At 44.9% G+C, this 21,489-nt stretch overlaps 1 protein-coding gene across 1 annotated transcript in view; it reads right to left on the bottom strand.

The window, feature by feature from the left end:
* The window catches only part of DSCAM (Down syndrome cell adhesion molecule), an 853,542-nt gene that overhangs the window by 111,873 nt on the left and 720,180 nt on the right, over nt 1-21,489 (bottom strand). Inside the window, exons 18-19 of the mRNA XM_010835014.1 lie at nt 5,127-5,367; nt 3,317-3,463 (exon numbers count right to left, since the gene is read on the bottom strand). Coding sequence (XP_010833316.1) covers nt 3,317-3,463; nt 5,127-5,367 — 388 coding nt within the window. The remainder of the gene's footprint in view (nt 1-3,316; nt 3,464-5,126; nt 5,368-21,489) is intronic.

The raw sequence follows: 21,489 nt of genomic DNA, 5'->3' as shown, positions 1-21,489 counted from the left end.
TGATTCAGATTCTGTCTTTTTTGTCTGGAAGAAAGAGAGGAGGGTTGAAAAGCAGTTGGATTCAGATAAAATGGGGCCAGTTTCCCAGTAATCTCAGAGAAGCTGCTGTCTTTAAAATTCTTTGACTTTCAGATAATAAAATACTCAGAAATTTCATGGACATATTGTATATTTAACTGTCCTGCTGCTGCTGCTGCTAAGTTGCTTCAGTCGTGTCCAACTCTGTGCGACCCCATAGACGGCAGCCCGCCAGGCTCCCCCATCCCTGGGATTCTCCAGGCAAGAACACTGGAGTGGGTTTCCATTTCCTTCTCCAATGCATGAAAGTGAAAAGTGAAAGGGAAGTCGCTCAGTGGTGTCTGACTCTTCACGACCCCATGGACTGCAGCCCACCAGGCTCCTCCGTCCATGGGATTTTCCAGGCAAGAGCACTGGAGTGGGGTGCCATCGCCCTCTCTGTTAACTGTCCTAGCAAGTGAATTAACCATTTTTGTTTTATCTGGTCATATTAGCAAGAGGAAAATGCTTTTTTATGCCTATTTTTGAAAATATTTGGGGAAAATACTAACCACCGGGGTAGTACCAATGTCTTTTTCAGCCTGCCTGAGCGTGTAGGTGTGTGTGTGGTGTGTTCTCAAGCTTAGCAGGTATAACCTTTATACAAACACTATGTGTTCTGTGTCTGTGCGTACCTCGGAGCCACAGTCTGAGGAGTTCGTGCAGAAGAACCCATGAATTCCATGACATTTCCTGATAATTACCAAATGTTAGTTCTCAGGGGTATCGGATAAAATGTGGCTGCTTATAGCAGGCTTACATTTCTGAGAGTTTTTTTCTTTTGGAGATTAAGTGTAGAACTCGTACATTAGGCACTAAATCACATCACCTTGGTCTTCACAGAGGGAGCAGAAGAATCTTTAGAAACTATACGCATTTCCAAGCATTCTTTATTCAAACCTTTAATTTTTAAATATTCAAGTTTTTAAAGCTTTAAAATGTATTGACTAGACCATATTAACCACATCATCCATCATAGAACTAAGATGGTAATAAGCACAATTAGCAAATATGAGGGAAATGTGAAAATAGGATGAATAGCCAGCACTGGATTATGGAAATATTTCCAAAAAGAACAAAAAAGGAACAATCTTAGTATAATTTAACTTCAGGTATGTCCGTTAGGGTGTTTAATTTAATCTGACTCCATATGAGGATTAGAATCAGAACAAGAAATGATATATTACTGTACTATGTCAGTAAAATAGATAATTTGCAATTTTTTTTTTTTTTTTGCTCTGTACTTTACATCTGGGGCCTCCCTGGTAGAGCAGATGGTAAAGAATTCGTCTGCCAATGCAGGAGACACGGGCTTGATCCCTGGGTCAGGAAGATACCCTCAGAAGGAAATGGCAACCCACTCCAGGATTCTTGTCTGGAGAATCCCACGGACAGAAGAGCTACAGTCCATGGTGTCATAATGAGTTGGACACAGCTGAGCAAGTAAACAAGAACATACTTGACATCCATGGGAATTGTTAAAGCTCTTTTTGGGGATGAGGTGAAGTGAATCATCTGTTTAACTCCGTCCCTCGGTGGGGCTGGCTGTGCATTACTGGGCTTGTGGTTCTCTATTCAGAGCATCCTCCCCGTCTCACTAGACTAGAGCATCCATCTGAGAGGAGCTGCATCCTCAGCATCCGGCAGGCGCTTCGCACGGAAAAGATGCTCAGAAGGTGAATCAATGTCTCCCCCTGCTGGCGCTGTGCAAAATGCTACCCTGGACACCAGGAGGAATTGGGGCTGATCCTCAGCTCTGAGATCCAAGTCTGGTTACAGACACAAACAGCTCAGTCAGCCTCGGACCCAGCTGTGTACTTAGCACATTTATTAAGCTGCCTTTGCCGATGTGTCTCCCATCCTTTATTCTCGCACCATGGCAACCCGCTCTGGTATTCCTGCCTGGAAAATGCTATGGACAGAGGAGCCTGCGGGCTACAGTCCATGGAATCACAGAGTCGGACACAACTGAGCTACTGAGCACAAGAGCAGATCTCTGCAGCCCCGGAGGCCCAGTGTGTTCTGTTTACCTGGGCTGTCAGAGCAGACCCAGGTGGGCCTGAGCAGAGGTGGGAGGTGCTCCAGGGACCTTGACTAGGACTATCAGAAGGGCTGAAGAAGCCCCAGACAAGGGTGGGGAGGCACCCTGGGAGCTGGGGGCGATGGAAGGAGGCTGGAAACAGGGCCTGGGGAAGGATGTGGGCATGGGAGGCCCCAGCCTTGGTCCACAAGCGGAGAGCAGGGCCTTTCCTGTTAGGGGTTGTAGTTCAAGGTGAGCCTGTCCTGCTCCTGGAGTGGGGCTCAGCCTGCCTCAGGGGCACCTACTCTCTGCAAGCAGAGAAACAGAGCCATGTTCTTCCTGAGATGCTTGGAGCCCCAGTCTTGCTATCCTCTGAGCTGACCCTCTCTTGTGCTACATCCTGCCCCTAAACAGGAGGATTTTGTCCTACAACTTGAAATCAAAGAAAGAATAAAAAGAAAAAGAAAGAAAGAAACAAGAAGAATGAAGAAAGAGAGGATAGAGGAGGGGAAAAAAGAGAAAGGAGCCAAAAATGGAGGGTTTGGGATAAAATGTCTCCTTGCAGAGATAATAATACCCTCTGGTTCCAGTATTCTTCCTGAACCACTTCCAGTTCAACTACAGGAGCTCAAGGACTTTCCCTGCTGAGTCCTGTCAGGAACAGGAAGGGGTCAGTCTTTTAGGACACACGTCACATAGAACTTTCTAGATACAGATCAAGGTTTTGGTGCTGCCTGCAGAGGCTTGACATAGATACTCATAATTAGGAAAACACATCTATTCCTAGATATCCCAAGTGCCAGCCACCCCCTCCTATCCTTCAAATTTGGAAAGTACATGCTGTTTTAAAAGGGCTTCCTGGGTGGCTCAGCAGTAAAGAATCTGCCTGCAATGCCCCAGACACAGGCTCAATACCTGGGTCGAGGAGATCATCTGCAGAAGGGAATGGCAACCCACTCCAGTATTCTTGCCTGGAAAATCCCATGGACAGAGGAGCCTGGCGGGCTATAGTCCATGAGGTAGTAAAAAAGAGCCAGACATGATTTAGGGACTAAAACACGAGCACCAATGTTTTAAGCAGCTGTCCACACCTGTTAAACTGTCAGATATGAGACAAGAACAGAACAGTGTGAGGAAGGAGGCAAGTACTCAGTGATAAAGAAGTGCCCAGCTTGTACTGAATCCCAGGGCAGGAGGGGGCATGTACAAATTCCATCACTGGTCATTTAATCCTCTTACCTCCGTCCATGAGGTTGGCCCAGTAAATGACTCTGAACCCCTGGAGAATTCCGTTCAAGGCTTCCTTGGAAAGCGTGGACCAGGATATTGATATGCTTTCTGGTGATGTTGCTATGGCTTGAACATTTTCAGGGGGGTAACTGGGCACTGAAATGAGATAATTAGACTCTATAAATACTGTCTGTGGCTTAATTAGCGAACCAATACTGAATAAGCAACATGAGTTTAATATTTCAAAAGTGCAAGCAAAAGAAAAAAAAATTGCACTCCATCCCCCAAATTAAGGGGGAAAATGAGAACCACTTTCCTGTACAAATAGGATAACTCAGTAAAATACAATGACTTCATAAGACTTTCAGTGTCTCTCTTTGCAGAACAACTGCTTCACTTTTAAGCAGCTTGCCTCCGGCTTAGAGAGTTGAGAACACTTCTGACCCTATTGCATGAATTAAAGACCACTGCTGGTCTGGCTTATTTCCCCATCATTCTTGCAAACTGCTGTGAGGATGAGGTGGTTAGATGGCATCACCGACTCAATGGACATGAATTTGAGCAACCTCCAGGAGACAGCTGAGGACAGAGGAGCCTGAAGTGCTGCAGTCCCTGGGATGGCAAAGAGTCAGACAAGACTTAGCAACTGAACAACAAAAATACAGTAAGTCCCCTGGTGTTGAGTAACGTCTGGAGTGTGAATTGAAAGCTCAAAAGCAGACATGTTGCACTTACTGCTCCAACCCCAGCAGTGCCCCCTTTCAATCCTAGACCACTCATCAGAGGAAAGAGAAAACGGACTAGCATAGAGGCTAGAAAGATATTTCACATCAAGTTTATGCAAACCTTAAACATCGTGACTGCGAAAGGGAGAAAAATAGTGACTGAATCACAAACATCAATGAAAAATAAACATCAAAGTGAAAACCCAGAGGCCTATCTAGCCACAACTGCAAGGACTATGAAGATGGAAAGAAAATCCTGGATTTCCATTTACTAGCTCTCCCTATAAAAATGGTCAGGATTTTTCTTCTCAGTTGTTCTTTAGGTCAGAAATTATAGATGCAAGTTACCGCGTGTGTTCTCAAAGCACAAGAGGTAACTGCCATGCAAGCCTTTTGCAGGAAAATCTGCCCCCTCCTGCTACAGCTAACTCCGTATTTGGCCTCTGCACCTAAACGATGATGCTTCTAGACACCCTGATTTTCTTTTTTTAATTTACTTATTTTAATTGAAGGCTAATTACTTTACAATATTGTACTGTTTTTGCCATACATTGACATGAATCACCCATGTAGACACCCTGATTTTCATGCACTGCTGGAGAATGTGAGCTTTTAGGCTGTCAACGTGGGCGTGTATAGTAATTCCTTTTGGCCACTAGGGGGCGCGCGGTCACCGTGAGATTTGCTCCAGGAAGCCTGCTCATGTCTGTTCTCTGGTCTTAGAATGCTTGAAAATAAAAAGCGATGATTAAAAAGAAGAAAGAAAAAAAAGCGGGGCGGGGGGGAAGCCCTCCTTAACGTTGACTTATGAGAAATTTTTAGAAAATCGAATTTCTACATTGTGCCCAGACTGCTGCAGTCATAGGGAGAGGCTTGGATTCACTTGGCAGAAGTCCACCTCTTGGGCTTGAAATGCAGGAGAAAGATGCTGAAAAGGGAGTGGATTCGGCTTTTCCATCAAGATGTATCCAGGGCGCCGAATCCAGGCAGCCTGCGAGTTAATTAGGACATGCTTCCCGCTGGAAGAAAGCCCCGGTGCCAGCCGGCCAGGCTGACATCACCCCTGCACAGCCTGCAGGGGACCAGGCACCTACCGTCCTCGAGGGTGGTGGTGATGATTTCCTGAGAAGAAGGCCCCGTCCCGGCCCGGTTGCAGGCCTGCACCACCAGGCCATACTGGGTGAACTTGTTGAGGTTGTCCAGGGTGTAAATCTCACTGTCCCCCGTGGTGTCGATACTGATGATGTTGAACTGGAAGTTGCCCCCGGTGCTGTACTCCCGGTAACCGATCTGGTAGCCACGGATAATCCCGTTTTGCAAATGTTTCTTGGGAGCCTAAGCAGCAAAGAGAAGAACAAATACCGTATATTAACGCATATATGTGGAATCTTAAAACAAATGGCACAGATGAATCTATTTGCAGGGCAGGAATAGAGATGCCGCCATAGAGAATGGACATACAGACACAGGACGGAATGAGAGGGCAGGATGAACTGAGAGAGTAGCACGGACATATACAGACAGATAGAATAGACAGCTAGTGGAAAGCTGCTGTGTATCACAGGGAGCTCAGCTCCGTGCCCTGTGATGACCTAGAGGGTTGGGGAGGCGGGGAGGGAGGTTCAAGAGGGAGGCGATATATGTACACAGGTAGCTGACTCACATTGTTGTACAGTAGAAACTAATATGACATTGTAAAGCAACTTTATTCTGATTTTTAAAACAACATACAGGAAAAAAAAAGAATACTTGAGGTGGGACAGGAGGTAAACCAGCGCCTGCCTATATCGTAGGGAGACAAAAATGAAATTGAGTAAGTATGAAAAACATACAGATGTGGCAGTAGTAATAGCAGCTATAGCAGCAAACTCTTTCCTAGAGGATGCTTGTGGCCAGGCGCTCTGCCTTCACCTGCGTGGATATACCCGGCCTGGGGCACAGCATCTCAGGACCCTCACGGACACAGGAGGTCACACAAACAGCAGAGACAGGAGAGGAGTCCACCGCAGCGCCTGTGCACCCAGGCCCTCTGTCAAGCTGCTGGGCCACTGGCTTCTCTAAGTGGTGGTGGAGTTTCAAAAGACAAATTGAGTTTGCAGTACCTCAGCCTACATCAACCATCGTCTCGTGAGACTAATGTTCATGTGTTCACAGGGCAAAACCGACTGAGCTCCACTCTGCCACATGGTCCCAGGCACTGGGGAACAGAAGTGATTTTTTAAAAAAGGTCCCTGCCTGCATGGAGCTTAGACTGTAATGGAATATTCCAGAATAAAGGTATTTCCAGGTTGAAAGCTGAATGTGAACGGGAGTCCACCCCTGGCAAGAAGGCAAACTGCTTTCATGAAGGTCTGAGTCACTCTGGAATCATTTTATGGTGATTTAAGCTGGGCAAGGGAAGGCTGGAGCTAGCTTCTCTCTGAAAAGGATAAAGGGGTCAGTCTAGTAAAAGACAGAAGAGTTTTCCCTGCTATGTTGAATTTATTTATTTTCTTTTAAGAATCCAGACTATTTTCAAGTATGTTTTAAGAACAACATCAAACTGATGCTCTATAGCGACAAAGGTATTATAAGTTTTCAGACAATCAAAAGATATATGGGTGTATGTGTGAGTATGTGTGTGTATTCGTATTATGTCTGTGTGTGCATATGTATGAGCATATATGTGCATGCATGTGAATGTGTCTGTGCGCGTGTGTGTATTTCGGTACAAGCTGTGGATCTCTCAGGGCTCTGAAAAGCTTTCTCAGCCCTGAAAATGTTTACAGCCCCGTTGGAGAGAGGAAACTAACACTCAGGAAGCCGTAGAGAAATCTGAAGTGCCCAAGTGCGTGGAAGTGGACAGGAGGCTGGCAGACGTCCAGAAAGTGGTGAAGTGAGAGTGGTCTGAAGCAGTCAGGAGATGCTGACCGCAGCTGGGCCTGGAAGGATGGCCAGGGCTCCGGAAAGGGAGGGAGGGCGTGGGGTGAGAAAGAGACTGAGCAGCAAGAATGGATGGTGGGGAGAGTTGAGGAATGCACAGGGGTGAGGAATGGCAGGTAGAGAACAGACAAGGTGGGTCTGCCCTGGGTGGGACAGGCCTGGGGGATCGCCCTGGACAACCGACAGGAAGAAGTTCGTGAGCGGATAGCAGCACAAATTCAGCAAACGTCTGTGGACTGCTCATTATGCCAGCTTCCTCGTGGAATGAAGTCTCTGTTGTCTTTAGCAATTTGTCTGAGTTACACAAGAGCAGTAAAATCCCATCTTTTTTCCAAGCAAGTTTCCTCATTTATTGTTTTCTTGGATCCCACTGCTTTTCTCAACAGCCCGTTGGGTTTCATGCGTTTACATAATCTAAATAGATACCAAAGAAACAGCCCTAGAAACCACTGCTTCTGCAGTCAAGTTGGAACTTACAGACCTTGATGTAAAAGCTCACACCTCTTCTTATCAGAAGCAGATGTCTGTGCTTTCCTGTTTTGCATCGATGAACCACAACTTTTCATCTTGCTTTTGCTTTGTTAAAAATCAGATCTAAAGATTTCCGGTTTTGAGACTTCCATTACCTGGAATTTGTTTTACCTCAATTGCTTAACCAATTAACAATTTAACCAATTAACATTTAACCAATTAATAAAATTAATTTCCCTCCAAAAGCCATGGACAAATCAAATATAAAACAAAGACATTCCTCCTATTTCACATAGTTTTTTCATGTTAAATACATCACTCACCCAAATGTAAAGGTTTTTTTTTTTAATTTGTAAAGTATTCTAATTTTTCAATGGGTTCCCTGTGACGATTTTTAAGTCTCCCTAAGATGCGGAGTCTGGATCCCAGGACAAGAGCTGTGGAGTCTGATCAGGTAGGAGGTAAATACCCACAAGAGAGTGTTTACACAGAGCACCCAGTTTCGCAGAATCTTCTACAAGCAGAGGGCCCTGCTGGCTGACATTTCCCTTCTTGGATTTAGGGGGATTAACCAAACCTGTGATCTGGCTGCACAGGTAGGTGAAGATATCTTCATTTTTTCTCTCTCCATGGGTGAAAACACACTCTAACTAGCTTAAGTATATGATAGGCAACACAGAGGTTTTTGTCCTGTTGAGTTTAAATATTTTGTACAGAATAAATATAACATTCTTTACATTCTTCATAGAAATACATTTTAGTCCTGCTAATTCTGCAGCAGTAGGAAGGTTATTTTAGCTTATTAGGTTCTTCTGCAAAATATTTTGTAAAAAATATTTTTTATAACACTAAAAGTATATCGCCAACCTTCCTATGTAATTGCTATTCAAATTTTGATAACATTCCTATCTCTCTAAGTAAAGTTGAAATTTGTTTTTTTGTTTCCCACATGGTCGTCTTCATCCTCCGCAGAGTTTGGTGTCTGATTTTTTCATTTAATAGGCTATTATGATCATATTTCATGTTTATGGTCTTTAAAAATCATATGCCATGTTTTATTGAACCATTTTTCCATCACGGGGGATATTGTTTTTTGTAACTTATTTCCTACCACAAATTAACCTTTGTGATACATTGCATCTGTTTAAGTTTGTTTATTGGACTGCAGTCCCAGAGGTGGATGGGTGTCTTACTTCAAGGAATTGTGTTTCAACTGACTGTTAATGAGATAGCATTATTTGTTGTTATTTTTTAACTTAAGGGACTGTGTTTATCACAAAGAACAAGGGAGAGAAGTCTCCTGCAGGCTTCTGGATATTGTGATTTTGAAGAGATATATGTTGAACAGATACAGGTGAGTTATTTGAGGGTATACATTTGAAGGAATATATTTGAAGTGAGCTTACGTCTTTTCTTTCAGGGCTTTAATACAATCTCTAGTTATCATGCGGAAGGAACTGTCGCACCCGAGAAAGAAGTGATGGATTTTTCTTACAAATGAATCACATACTTCTGATTCTACAGCTCGCAGGCCTCCGGAGGCTCTGAAAACCATCTAGAGAGGTTGCGTGGGGGGGATGGGGAGTGAGTACTAACAGGTATGGGTTTTGTTGTGGGGGATGAAATTTTAATAAATATCGATTCTGGTAATGGCTGTGCACCTCTGTAAGCATACTAAAAACCATGGAATTGTAACCTTAAAACAGTGACTGTGGTGGTGTGCTAACTTAATCCCAATAAAGCAATTTTAATAAAAGCTAGTGTGCTAAAATTGTCTCTAGGTTATTTCTCTTTCTAATTCAATCACAACAATAGCTTCCTCTCACCATGACCACAGTAACCACCACCAATCAAGAATCACCTCCTGGACCACTGAATCTTCATCATCACCATCACTACTATCAGCGTGAACACGGCTACTTCTAACCACCTCTGCTACTCCATGCTCCCTGAAAGCCATCACCACTCAGCACTGCCTCCACCTCATCACCAGCATCCCCACCTCCATCACCATCACGACCACCACCTTCCTCATGGCCACCACGTCCATCACAAGCATCAAGACCATCACTACCAGCATTGCTCCCACGGGTCCTCCACCACCATCACCCAGTGCTGCCTTCATCTCTCCCACGCTCGCAGCCACTCTTACCACTGCCTCCACCATAAAGCACTGCTGCACCTCCAGTGCTTCCATTACCACTACCACTGGCATCCACATCACCACCAGCATCATTATGACCACTGTCGCCTCTGTCGCTAACTCAGAGCCAACATCACTGCCACTAGTTACCACCAGCCTCCCAGCACCTCCTCCATCCATCATCTCTCTCACCTGTTGAGAATGTGATTTTCCCAACCAGTGTAATAAGTGAGATTATCTATCTATCACTGTTCATTGTCACAACAACCCCAAGAAGTATCATTCTCCTTCTTACAGAGGAAGACACTAAAGGTCAAAGAGATTAAAAAACATATTCCTCAAGGTAAATGCAGAGTCGGAATTCTAACCCAGGTTTTCCCAAGAGTTGTCTTTAATGTCCACCACTCAGCCCCAATAAATTCTCTCCTTTTTGCAAAGCTTGATAATTAGGTTTATAAAGTTACATGAAACAAAAAATTTAATCAAAGAAAAATTTAATGAATCACACAAAGAGAAACTATTATGTTTTCATGCGAAAAATAAGCAAAAATTATAACTATCGCAGACAAAGTTTAAGTTCTACTATTAATTTGTAGGCTAACTAGTCAGATTTACACTTAGGGATGTGTTAACCTTAAAGAAATCCTTGAAGGTTTATATTCATATTGAGAAACACGAGATGTCTTTTAAAAGTCCATAAATGCAGGAATTTTATACACTGTAATTGTATGTTTTAGGGGTTCTGATCAAAGTTCCAAAGTATTTTGAAAGTGACTTTCTGAGTTGTATGGCAACAAGCCATGGTGGGGTGAAGGCATGGGGTGAGGACCCAAAGAACTTCAATCCATTTGTCTGGTGGTAGGTTTCATATCTGGAGAAGGAAATGGCAACCCACTCCAGTACTCTTGTCTGGAAAATCCCATGGATGGAGGAGCCTGGTAGGCTATAGTCCATGGGGTCTCTAGGAGTCAGACACGACTGAGCAACTTCACTTTCATGCATTGGAGAAAGAAATGGCAACCCACTTCAGTTTTCTTGCCTGGAGAATCCCAGGGATGGGGGAGCCTGGTGGACTACTGTCTATGCGGTCGCACAGAATTGGACACGACTGAAGCGACTTAGCAACAGCAGCAGCAGGTTTCATATCATCCTAAGACAAGTTGGGTCATAATGTAATACCCCTTACTTTAAAAACTATTTGGATGATACTGAAACAGGACTTCCTGGAGCATGTGTCTACGGAATAAAGCGAGATGGTTGGCTGGCATGTGAAGAGAAGGCATTCAAATGGGAAGACACTTTTTAGGATACCCTTCTAGGGCTGTTAAATAGCCTCAAAGAAAAATTGAGTAAATGGGTCAAAAATAATTGTTTGTGTTCATGAAACTAAGCAAACAGAGTTACTGGTGGAATAGGAAGACAGTAGGGCTTCCCTTGGAGAAGGCGATGGCACCCCACTCCAGTACTCTTGCCTGGAAAATCCCATGGATGGAGGAGCCTAGTAGGCTGCAGTCCATGGGGTCACTAAGAGTTGGACACGACTAAGCGACTTCACTTTCACTTTTCACTTTCATGCATTGGAGAAGGAAATGGCAACCCACTCCAGTGTTCTTGCCTGAGAATCCCAGGGATGGGGGAGCCTGGTGGGCTGCCATCTATGGGGTCCCACAGAGTCGGACATGACTGAAGCGACGCAGCAGCCGCAGCAGGGCTTCCCTGGTAGCGCAGATGGTAAAGAATCTGCCTGCAATGTGGGAGATCTGGCTTCCATCCCTAGGTTGGGAACATCCCCTGGAGGAAGGCATCTGGCAACCCAGTCCAGTATTCTTTCCTGGAGAATCCCATGGACAGAGGAGCCTGGCGGGCTACAGTCCATAGGGTCACAAAAGAGTCAGATACTACTGAGTGACTAAGCACAGCACAGGAAGAAACATAGAAGAAAGAATCAGGTCGGGGTCCTGAAACACGTTTGAATCTGGGTTGCAAGATATTGGAGAAGACAGATTTCTAAGAAGCCACTTTGATCATGCCCTCCTTCTCCCTCAACAGCAGTGCCTGCAGTTAAGTTCTGAGCCCCAAGGCAGTGTTTCCAGACTAACATCCCCTGGATGTCCATTCCCCCTGGATCCTCAAGTGCTTAGGTAAGCATGGGGATCCCAGCTCTCTTACACTTTCCCATCTCATGAAAGTCCCCATCAGAGAACGCATTTCTTCCTTTTTCTACTGTCAAAACTTGACTCATCCCATGGCCAGCTCAACTTCTCACTCCTTGGGGAGCCTCCTGTGACTGCCTCCACCCAAGGAGTCCTCTCCATTCTCTGTCCTCCACTGGCACTCTCCCACCTACCATCAACATTGCATAAGGTGGCTCAGGTGGTAAAGAATCCTCTTGCAATGTGGGACACTCAGGTTTGATTCCTGGGTTGGAAAGATCCCTTGGAGAAGAAAATGGCAACCAACTCTACTATTCTTTCCTGGAGAATCCCATGGACAGAGGAGCCTGGTGGGCTACATTCCATGGGGTCACAAAGAGTTGGACACAACTAAGCAACTGACACTTTTCACTTCATCCACCATCAACTTGTAACCACAATGGTGTGATCACTCACCTAGAGCCAGACATCTTGGAGTGAAAAGTCAAGTGGGCCTTAGGAAAAATCACTATGAACAAACCTAGATGGAATTCCAGCTAAGCTATTTCAAATCCTAAAAGATGATGCTTTTAAAGTACGGCACTCAATATGCTAGCAAATTTAGAAAACTCAGTGGTGGCCACAGGACTGGAAAAGGTCAGTTTTCATTCCAATTCCAAAGAAGGGCAATGCCAAAAAATGTTCAAACTACAACACAATTGCATTCATTTCATATGCTATCAAAGTTATTCTCAAAATTTGCCAAGCTAGGCTTCAACAGTATGTGAACTGAGAACTTCCAAATATTCAAGTTGGATTTAGAAAAGGCAGAGGAACCAGAGATCAAATTGCCAACATCCATTGGATGGTAGAAAAAGCAAGAGAATCCAGAAAAACATCTCCTTCTGCTTCACTGACTACGCTAAAGTCTTTGACTGTGTATCACAAAAAGCTGTGGAAAAATCTTATGAGATGGGAATATAAGACATCTTACCTGCCTCCTGTGAAACCTGCATGCAGGTCAAGAAGCAACAGTTAGGACCAGGCATGGAACAACAGACTGGTTGCAAATTGGGAAAAGAGTATGTCAAGGGTGTATATTGCCACCCTCCTTATTTAACTTGTATGCAGAGTTCAGCTCAGTTCAGTCACTCATTCGTGTCCAACTTTTTGTGACTCCATGGACTGCAGCATACCATGCCTCCCTGCCCATCACCAACTCCTGGAGTTTGCTCAGACTCATGTCCATCAAGATGGTGATGCCATCTAACCATCTCATCCTTGTCCCCTTCTCTTCCTGGATGAAGCATAAGCTGGAATTAAGATTGCTTGGAGAAAAATCAATAATCAATCTCAGATATGCAGATGACACTACCCTTATGGCAGAAAGTGAAGAGAAACTAAAGAGCCCCTTGATGGATGTGAAAGAGGAGAGTGAAAAGCTGGCTTAAAACTCAACATTCAAAAAACTAAGATCATGGCATCTGGTCCCATCACTTCATGGCAAACAGATGTGGAAACAATGGAAATAGTAACAGACTTTACTTTCTTGGGCTCCACAATCACTGTAGATGGTGACTGCAGCCATGAAATCAAAAGACACTTGCTCCTTAAGAAAAGCTATGAAAAACCTAGATAGCATATTAAAAAGCAGAGACATTCCTTTGCTGACAAAGGTCTCTATGGTCAAAGCTATGGTGTGCTGCAGTCCATGGGGTCGCCAAGAGTCAGACACGACTGACTGACTGAACAACAACCTTCAGCTCAGCAGGAACTGACCACCTCCATCTCCTCTTATGGTCACCTGGAGCATATCAAGTATCTGGATTCCAAGAACTTGGCTGCAAGCACCAAGAGCACAAACATTCCTAAAAAAATATTTGAAATCTGATCCACTGCCCTGGCCACATCAGAAGTTCAACACAGTGGCCTTTCTCAAAAAGTGTTATTGTAGATAAAGAGGAGACTGGTTCTGAGCATTTGTTGTTGTTCAGCTGCTCAGTCCTGTGACTCTGCAACCCCATGGACTGCAGCATGCCAGGCTTCCCTGTCCTTCACCATCTCCCAGAGTTTGCTCAAATTCATGTCCATCAAGTCGTTGATGCCATCCAACCATCTCATCCTCTGTCACCCCCTTCTCCTCCTACCCTCAATCTTTCCCAGCATCAGGGTCTTTCCCAATGAGTCAGCTCTTCACCATCAAGTGGCCAAAGTATTGAAACTTCAGCTTCAGCATCAGTCCTTCCAATGAAGATTCAGAGTTGATTTCCTTTAGGATTGACTGATTTGATCACCTGAGCATTTATGAGGTCTAAAAAAGTGATGGGTAAGAATGACCTTAGGTGAAGGTTTATATCTTACTGAATATAAGTGAGTGGTGGGAACGAGGAGGGTATAAAGGCAAAGAAGGTGCTTAGACACCAGACCCATGACACAAAGGCCTGGGTCAGCCAGTTCAGAGGGAATTCTTAGGCAGTGTGTCCCAGTCTGGACACAAGGGTGCAAGTCGAGACCTGGCTTCCATGCTGATATGTGACATGGTGGCCAATCCATCAAGACGGGACAGCCAGGCAAGATTTGAAGGAATGTGAAAGTGTTAGTTGCTCAGTCATGTCCCACTCTTTGTGAATCCATGGACTGTAGCCCACCAGGCTCCTCTGTCCATGGAATCCTCCAGGCAAGAATACTGGAGTGGGGTGTCTTTTCCTTCTCCAGGGGATCTTCCCGACCCAGGGATTGAACCTGGGTCTCCCGCATCACAGGCAGATCATTTACCATCTGAGCAGGATTTGGAGGGGTCCATGTCATTTCCTAGGCCATATCAGGGAAGAAAATAGCTTCTGAAGAGCTAATTTATCTGGAAAATGTTGTCAATTTTTGTTTCCTGCTTAAAATAAGGATTCCAGAAGTGGTATTCACTTGTCAGCCAGCCGGTGGGTTACACAAGTTTATAAGGATCCTTGAAGGCAGGCCAGTGGATTTATAGCAAACCTCTCCTGGCAACCAGCCCTCTCAGTGGAAGACTTTAGAAAATAAGTGATTGGAACAAACAAACAAACAAACAACCTAAAGTGAAGGAGGGCTCCCTTCACCCCATAATCAAGAATTCAGGAATCTGAGTGTCTCTGCAAGCAGGAAGATGCTGCTGTTTACAGATGGCTTTGACGTGTGAGTGTCCTGGCTTTATGTTGGCTCAAATCCCTTTGAATGCACTGCAATTCCAAAAGAAGGTTGTAGCTGTCCACTGCTGTTTCTCTTGTGAGAACTCATTATTTTTCTGTGTTGAATTTTCCCCTTCCTTTCCTTCACCTTTGCATCAGGAACCATCCAGACCTCTTTTCATTTGTCTCATTTATCTGCCTTCTGTGGCACGCTCTCTCCCCTTCCAGCCTTGACAGTTTTTTTTTCCTCCTGTGGTCTCCCTAAACAGCCTTCTTTCATCTTTCCAGGAGCCCTTTCTCCAGCCTCCAAATCCCTCCCAACCCCCACTTCCTTTAAGAAACTGTCTCTTTTGATCTCCATGACAACAGGAGCCCTGTGTCAATTTATTCCTGTGGTTTGCAAGTGCCTGTATTTTACGTGTCCACCGGAATCAGCCTGCAAGCTGCCTGTGGCAGAGTTGCCGCTCCTTACAGAGATGGGAAAATCAGGGATGAGCAAACGCTCACAGCACCACCAGCATGGATGTGACGGATTAGAAGTGGCATCTCAGGTTCAGAAAACCACTGACCAGATCCTCTTTCCAGCACGCTCCCCTCCACCTGCTCACTGCTGGTGGGTGAGTGGACCATCCTGAATGTCAAGATTCAGCTTCTGGCCTGGGGAGCCCGAGGCCTCCACTGCAGAATCCCACACTTGGAATACTACATCAAGCCAGCATGTCGAGTGACTCAGTTGAAACATGATTGAAAACATTTCCTTCAGCTTCCTGCAGATTCACTTACAATGTTACCTGTCCTCATTTCCCTTTTATTACAGAGGTGGAGACAGTCTTTCATCTCCATGTGCTACCTCCAGTCCCTCTCATCGCTCCTCAATATAAACAGCATACATTCCATAACTTGCTCAGTGAATGGATGCATTAAATGTAACCACCAGGAGCTGGCGTCTCTTCTGTACAAGGCACCGTGGGTAGGAAAGATGCACAGTGAATTGTGATTAAAAGGGAGAGTGACGCTGGCAGCACTGAAGGCTGGCACAGGGGGCTGTTGACACAGAAGGGAAAAGTGAGAGGTGCCTTTTCCCAATGCGAGCAGGGGGATTCCCAAGAAGGGGGCAGTGCACCTGGCTGTGCCTGGTGAGGATACAAGAAATGACCCAGGGACGGAGGGTGGGGAACTTCAGGGAGGGGTCCGCAGGAATTTTGGGGGGGTTGGGGAATGGTAGGAATGTGGGGAAGCTAGGGAAAAGCTGGGACCCCACCCAGACCTGCTGATGTCAGAAACACTTACTGCAAGGAGGTGGCTACTGGTCTGTGTGTTAACAAGCCCTCCCCAGGGTTCTGAGCATGCTCAAACCTGAGAACCACTGTTGTCATCACTAGAAAATCATGAAATGGTTTAGGACTGGCCTTGCTTGGAATGGACTATTCAGTTAAGAACCAACAGCTGTGCATTCCCCAGTTTTTTAGATCCCCAAGAACCCTTTTTTGGTCTCTGCAGAACAGAAGGGAATGAATGCAATTAGGACTGTAAGCCTTTTGTGGTCTTAGGAGTCAGAAGGCAGCAAAGGGACTGCTTCACAGGGCAGGCAGGATGGAGGGGGAATAGATGCTTCATTGGTCAGAGCCCTGCTGGGGCTCTGCTGGCCCCATCGACTGCGAGAGTATTCATTGTCTTCTACAAGGGATGTGTGAGGCCAGGCAGCTCCCCCTTCAATGTTACTGCTCATTGAGGAACAGGTAAAGAACAAGCGGCCACATAGTGTGAAATAAAAATTGGAGGTGCGATCTGACAATGAGACACCCTTTGGACAGCAAGGAGATCAAATCAGTCAATCCTAAAGGAAATCAACCCTGAACATTCATTGGAAGGACTGATGCTGAAGCTAAGTGCCAATACTTTGGCCACCTGATGTGAAAAACTGACTCATTGGAAAAGACCCTGAATCCGGGAAAGATAGAAGGCAGGAGGAGAGGGGGATGACAGAGAATGAGATGGTTGGATGGTATCACTGACTCCATGGGCATGAGTTTGAGCAAATTCCAGGAGATGGTGATGGACAGGGAAGCCTGGGGTGCGTCAGTCCATGGGGATGCAAAGAGTCAGACACAACTTAGAAAACAACAATTGAACAACAAAAACAACAGACAAAGGAGCTCCAGAAGTAACCATGAATGACCAAGTGTTTGAACTGTGTACCATCTGGAGAGGCCAAGAACTTGGCCTTGGAGCTGATGGTCACCGTAGGCTGGTCAGACTTGGCAGCCAAAGAGGAGATGGCAATCAAGGGTGTGGTTGGAACACAAATGCAGAATTTTAGAAACAGGTTTGGAGAATGTTGTGGGATGAACTTGAGGTTAACTACTGCACACCAGGACCTATTTATTCTATTTCTAAACTTAAGGGTGGTTCCATCTCATTCATTCATTCACATATGCATTCAGTCATCCCACCAACAAACAACTGTTGAGTAACTACTCTTGCTAGACCCCTCCTTTTTTTGAATTCTGCTGTCCTTTGCAAATCTCACTCTCTGGGAGCAACATAGAGTATTTCTCACTAGCAGGAGGAGAAGGGGATGACAGAGGATGAGATGGCTGGATGGCATCACTGACTCGATGGACATGAGTCTGGGTGAACTCTGGGAGCTGGTGATGGACAGGAAGGCCTGGCGTGCTGCGATTCATGGGGTTGCAAAGAGTCGGACACGACTGAGTGACTGAACTGAACTGAACTAAGTTTATCTAGTGGTTTCTGCCGATGGTCTAATAGAGGAATTCATAGAACATATGCAGACCAGGATCAGTTTGTATCTACCAGCTCTGAGGTCTCCAGGAATAACCTCCACCTAACATCAGGGTCTCTAGATGCCCTGTATCCTTCCTAAGGGTCTATGTCGAACTCAGGCAGCTGCTGAGGAGGGGGCAGTGGCCTCTGAAGCTCAGCAAAGCTAGAGAAGACTTCTGAGACATGAACTATGCCAGAAGGGTGATGGCTAAGTGTTCCAGAGCCTGGCAGTGGAGTCAGTCAGAGAGAACTGGCAGGGACAGGGGAGATGCCCTGAGTTCAGACCAGGGAGAGAATAAGGAGGACAATGTGGAAGTTTCTGTGAGGAAATGAAGGGCATAGCCAAGGCCCAGCCAGGAAAGAATTCATTTAGTGACTGACAGACAGTGTATTTAAAAGCAGAGACATCACATTGCCAATGAAGGTTCATACAGTCAAAGCTATGGTTTCTCCAGTAGTAATGTATGGCTGTGAGAGTTGGACCATAAAGAAAGCTGACTACAGAATTGATACTTTCAAACTGTGGTGCTGGAGAAGACTCTTGAGAGTCCCTTGGACTGCAAGGAGATCGAACCAGTCAATCTTAAAGGAAATCAACCCTAAATATTCACTGGAAGGACTGATGCTGAAGCTGAAGCTCCAAAACTTTGGCCACTTGATGGTGAAGAGCTGACTCATTGGAAAAGACCCTGATGCTAGGAAATATTGAGGGCAGGAGAAGGGGACAACAGAGGATGAGATGGTTGGATGGCATCATTGACTCAATGGACATGAGTTCGAGCAAACTCTGGGAGATGGTGAAAGACAGGGAAGCCTGGCATGCTATAGTCCATGGGGTTGCAAAGAGTTGGACATGACTGAGTGACTGAAAAACAACCAAAAAAAAAATATTATTAGAAAGGACTGTGCTGTCCAGAGCATCAGAGGGGCCAGCGTCCAGGGTAGAGCAAAAATAAGGGTTGTTATTCAAAGGACCAGCATGCATATCCTAAAATGCTCTTCTGGCCTTCATCCTTCATGGCTGTCAAGGCAGCACAGAGTGATGATTACAGATAAGGCTTCAATGTGCTGTTGTTTATCTGTCTATGACATAATGAAAAGGAGACACAGATTGGACCTAATGGAAGGGTTCAAGCTTCAGCAATGACAAATCAAGTTACTTGTTCAAGATCATTTCTACTAAATGTGGAGATGGGAATAATATCTAATTGTTTTGAAGTCTAATCCAGTAGTTTTTATGCTGCATCAGAATATTCTTATTATCTGTAATTTACCTGCCATAGATACATTTAACCTAATGCTAATCTTATTTTATATATAATGTAATAAAATCCTGTCCAGTTATATTTTTACATATGCTCTTTATTTTCACATGCATGTAAGTTGCTTCAGTCGTGTCCAACTCTTTGTGATTCATGGACTGTAGCCTGCCAGGCTCCTCTGTCCACAGGATTCTGCAGGTAGGAATACTGGAATGGGTTGCCATTTCCTACTCCAGGGGATCTTCTCAACCTAGGGATCGAACCTGTGTCTCCTGCACTGGCAGGTGGGTTCTTTACCACTAGCAGCACCTGGGAAGCCTTATTTTTACTGCGAATATTAAATATTCACACATGTATGACGCCAAGGTCTCATTGGTAACATGCCTAGGGTACTCAACAGACAATCAAATAAATTTTAATATTATCCTGTTATAAGCAATTTTTACCTTAATGTCCAAACTTTGGAAGCCAATCCACTTGTAAAATGTGATGCTGATATAAATAAAGACCTGTGATCAGTCACCAGTTAATATCCAAAATTCTCTTTTGATTCTAACCTTGATGTTCCTATTTAGTACTCTTAATTGCATTTCTGATAATACATTCCAACAATCAATGCACAAATATCACCCTTACCTCCAAGTTTATTGTGACCTAACAGTCAGTAACTTGTTTATGAGCTAACTGTTCTGAAACAGAACAAGCAAAGTGTCTGTCCTTAGGTCTCTTGTACTATGCCAGGTTCATCCAGGCTCCAAGTGAAACCTTCAGAAGACACCATCTGAAAGGACTGCCAGCTGATGAATGGAGTTGGCCCTGATCTGAGCCCTTGGTTCAAGTTCAGCTGATGTCCTGTCAGGGCAAATGAGCCGAGAGGGCTGGCCTTTTCACTGGGATTGGACAGAGACAAGCCTCCTGGGCTGTGAATCAGCCAACCTGTCTTCCCAGCATGCTCAGGTGTGGGCTGGTATCCCACACTCTTGGTGGCTCAGCAGCCTTTGTGAAGCTGGCCAGCATCTGCTCACTGCCCTTTGAGGCTGGGCACTAAGAGGATCGCCTGCTTAGGCTGGGAGGCCAGCCAGGACCCTTGGGGCAGGCAGGTTGGCAGCTCTGTTTTGGGGTAGAGAATTGGAGTTCTAGGAAAAGACCAATCACATGGCTAAACCAAGAGGGCTGATCCAGTGGGGAGGTGGGGAGAGGGACAGAGTATACCCCAAATAAAGCAGTGAGTGGTTTTGTGAAGGGCATCTGTATATTTTATACATGTGCAAAAAAGTAAGGTGTTAACTTGGTCATGTAGGGCTTTTTAGGGCATCCAGTTTTCCAAAGGAAAGGGATACCCTCCTGACATGCAGATTTTAACGTGAAGGTGAACAATGAGAAGTCCATGTGTTTACTTAACAAATATTTACTGTGCTGCTACTGGAAACATAAAGAACAACAAAACATGCCCTCTCCCCTCACAGAGCCTATGGTCTAGTTAATTGTAAGAGATTGAGAGAATAGCCCTATGTTATGCAGATGATCAAGACATTTTGAAATCGGTTTGGATTTTTCTTCTCTCATTATAGGGGAAGAGGTTAAACTTATCAATATGAGAAGGGCTAACAATTCCTTAAATATTTGTCAGGCATGTTGGTCATTGGGATTTTTAATAAAAATGCTGAAAATCCAACTCTAGAACCAATTGATTACTTCATAAAAGAAATGCAAATTTTGTAATTTTTCACAGCCTAAGGAGAGAGTTAAAAATTAAAGTGAGGGCTTAAAAACCAAGTAAAACTAATTCCAAGGCAGCTCTTGAATTTCCTCTGACTGCGGAAGCAAGGAGGTCGACTTAATGCCCAGTTATGTGGAGGTTAATTTTACAATCTGGAAAGAAAGTGGTAGTAGGTAAAAGTGGACGGGTTACTTCATTTCCTTTAACTTTGCTCGGGCTAGTCACATTTATAGCATGAGGCTGGAAGGTGCTGAAAGGTTTGTTGAACCTTTCCATGCACAAGCACAATCTTGGCATTTTACATACATTAGCACATCTATTGCTTATAAGCCCAGCCAGCAAAGTCAGATAGCCAAGAGAGGGGTGGGGGGTGGGGGGGTTGGAGGGGCTCCATTGGACAGTCAGGAGCCCTCAGATCTTGGGAAATTCCCTGCCACCTTGGCTATGTGCTCAGTCACTCAGTTGTATCTGACTCTTTGTGACCCCATGGACGGTAGCTCACCAGGCTCCTCTGTCCATGGGATTCTCTAGGCAAGAATACTGGAGTGGGTTGCCATTTCTTTCTCCAGGGGATCTTCCTGACCCAGGGATCGAATGGGTGTCTCTTGCATCTCCTGCATTGGCAGGCAGATTCTTTACTGCTGTACTGGATGTAGAAGTCAAGCGGCATCTGCTGTTTATTATAGCACTGCTATGAAGGTCATTGGCAATAAGGCAATTTTGTTTTTAAATGACAAACTAAGCCATTTCCCCCTGGAAGAGTTCATCTCTGAAATATAGACTAGGTTGTAATGATGCCTTGATTTGTTGGAATTAGGAAGATAAGGCACTCTATAGAGTTAAAAGTATTTTTCGGATT

The sequence above is a fragment of the Bison bison genome, unplaced genomic scaffold, assembly GCF_000754665.1.
Source record: "Bison bison bison isolate TAMUID 2011002044 unplaced genomic scaffold, Bison_UMD1.0 scf7180017864037, whole genome shotgun sequence".
Lineage (NCBI taxonomy): Eukaryota > Metazoa > Chordata > Mammalia > Artiodactyla > Bovidae > Bison > Bison bison.
The sequence above is the reverse complement of the archived record's forward strand: the minus strand, read 5'-3'. Positions and strand labels throughout refer to the sequence as shown.